Source organism: Apteryx rowi, unplaced genomic scaffold, assembly GCF_003343035.1.
Source record: "Apteryx rowi isolate R43461 unplaced genomic scaffold, aptRow1 scaffold_903, whole genome shotgun sequence".
Taxonomy (NCBI): Eukaryota; Metazoa; Chordata; class Aves; order Apterygiformes; family Apterygidae; genus Apteryx; species Apteryx rowi.
In genome coordinates, this window is record NW_020451209.1 from 184,282 (window position 1) to 185,790 (window position 1,509).

The following is a 1,509-nucleotide window of genomic DNA, read 5'->3' on the forward strand; positions in this document are numbered from 1 at the left end:
TTGCAATGGGCAAGGTCAGGAGTCTCCTTGCAATGGGCAGGGTCTGGGGGGCTTCCTGCAATGGGCAGAGTCTGGGGTCTCCTTGCAATGGGCAGGGTCTGGGGTCTTCTTGCAATGGGCAGGGTCTGGGGGGCTACCTGCAATGGGCAGAGTCTGGGGGGCTCCTTGCAATGGGCAGAGTCTGGGGGGGCTACCTGCAATGGGCAGGGTCCTGGTAGGAAGAGCGGTGCCAGCCAGGCCAACCACGGCGGAGGTGCAGGCTGTGCATCACCCGCACAGAGCTGGGACGCCAACAGCCCACCCGTGCTGGGGCCCAGCAGAGCCGCTACCTGCCTCATGCTCCGTGTAGGGCTCTCGCCAGAGCAGCCGGTGCTTCAGCTCGTCCTTGGGCGCGTACATGTAGCAGTTGAGCCCCCAGCGTCTCAGCCTGCGCAGCAAGGGCATGGGATCACCCCGGGCACGAGACGGACCCTTTGCGAAGAGGCATCGGGGCAGGGCTGCCAGCCCGCGACGCCAGGAGCTCCTCGGCACGCTGGGCCCTCTCCTTCCCCAGCGCTGCACCGTGTCCTGCAGGCCTCCAGCGTCTGCTCACGCCGAGCCCCAGACTGCGGAGCCACTGCGGACCTCTCGCTGCCGCAGACCTGCTCACAGCGCGCCTTCGAAAAGCCCCTGTCCCGCCTGCGGGACGGCCCTGCGCGGCCTCACCTGCAGCCCGGCTCCGCCAACAGCCCCGTGCGCCCGCTACGCTGTTCCCGAGTCATGCCTTGGTGACCTGAGCAGACCGAACTCTTCCAGTCGATCGCTCTGCCACACTTTCTGCAGTCACTGGGTCATTCTGGGGCTCTTCTGGACCCTTGCACTTTTCCGTCTCCTCTTTCTGCGAGAGCACCAGCGCYGGACGTGGTGCCGCAGCCCTGACCCCAGCCCGGGCCGGGGTCCCCCGCGGTCCGTATGTCCCTGTCCTGCCGGGTCCCCGCTCCCCCCGGTCGCGCCTGCTCCCCCTGCCCACGCACCGGCACATGGCTCCCGTGCGGCCGCGTTCGGCGGTGCCAGCGAAGGAGACCCAGGGCGCACGGTGCGGTCACGGCGGGGACAATGCGCTGTGCCGGCTGCGGGACCGACCCTGCCGGCGAGGCTCGCGGAGCAGCTCCGGAGACCTGCGCCGCTGACGTTGCAGCAGGGACCGGGACTCCTCGAGGTGCAGCCCACGGCATCAGAACCAGCTCTGATCTCGCTGACACCACCCACGTCCTCTCACAAGAAACCCGCGAGCTGCCGGCGTTGCTTCTACACTCGCCCCGACCGCCCTTCCGACAGGCTGAATCTGCACCGGCTCCTCTGCTGCAGCCACACGCAGTCAGCAGCTCGGCGGCCAGAGGCACGGGGTCGTCCCCCTAACGCAAGCAACGGCAGCCGGCAGTGCCCACGGGGAACCCCCAAACCTGCGGGGCCGCCCGGCCGGCCAGCGCCAACCCCACGGCTGCTCCCACCACCCAGGGTCCCTGCTCC

The 1,509-nt window shown here is 69.0% G+C and overlaps 1 protein-coding gene across 1 annotated transcript in view; it reads right to left on the reverse strand.

Moving 5' to 3' along the window:
- The window catches only part of LOC112978201 (protein O-GlcNAcase-like), a 27,735-nt gene that overhangs the window by 10,357 nt on the left and 15,869 nt on the right, over positions 1 to 1,509 (reverse strand). Inside the window, exon 3 of the mRNA XM_026091465.1 lies at positions 330 to 427. Coding sequence (XP_025947250.1) covers positions 330 to 427 — 98 coding nt within the window. The remainder of the gene's footprint in view (positions 1 to 329; positions 428 to 1,509) is intronic.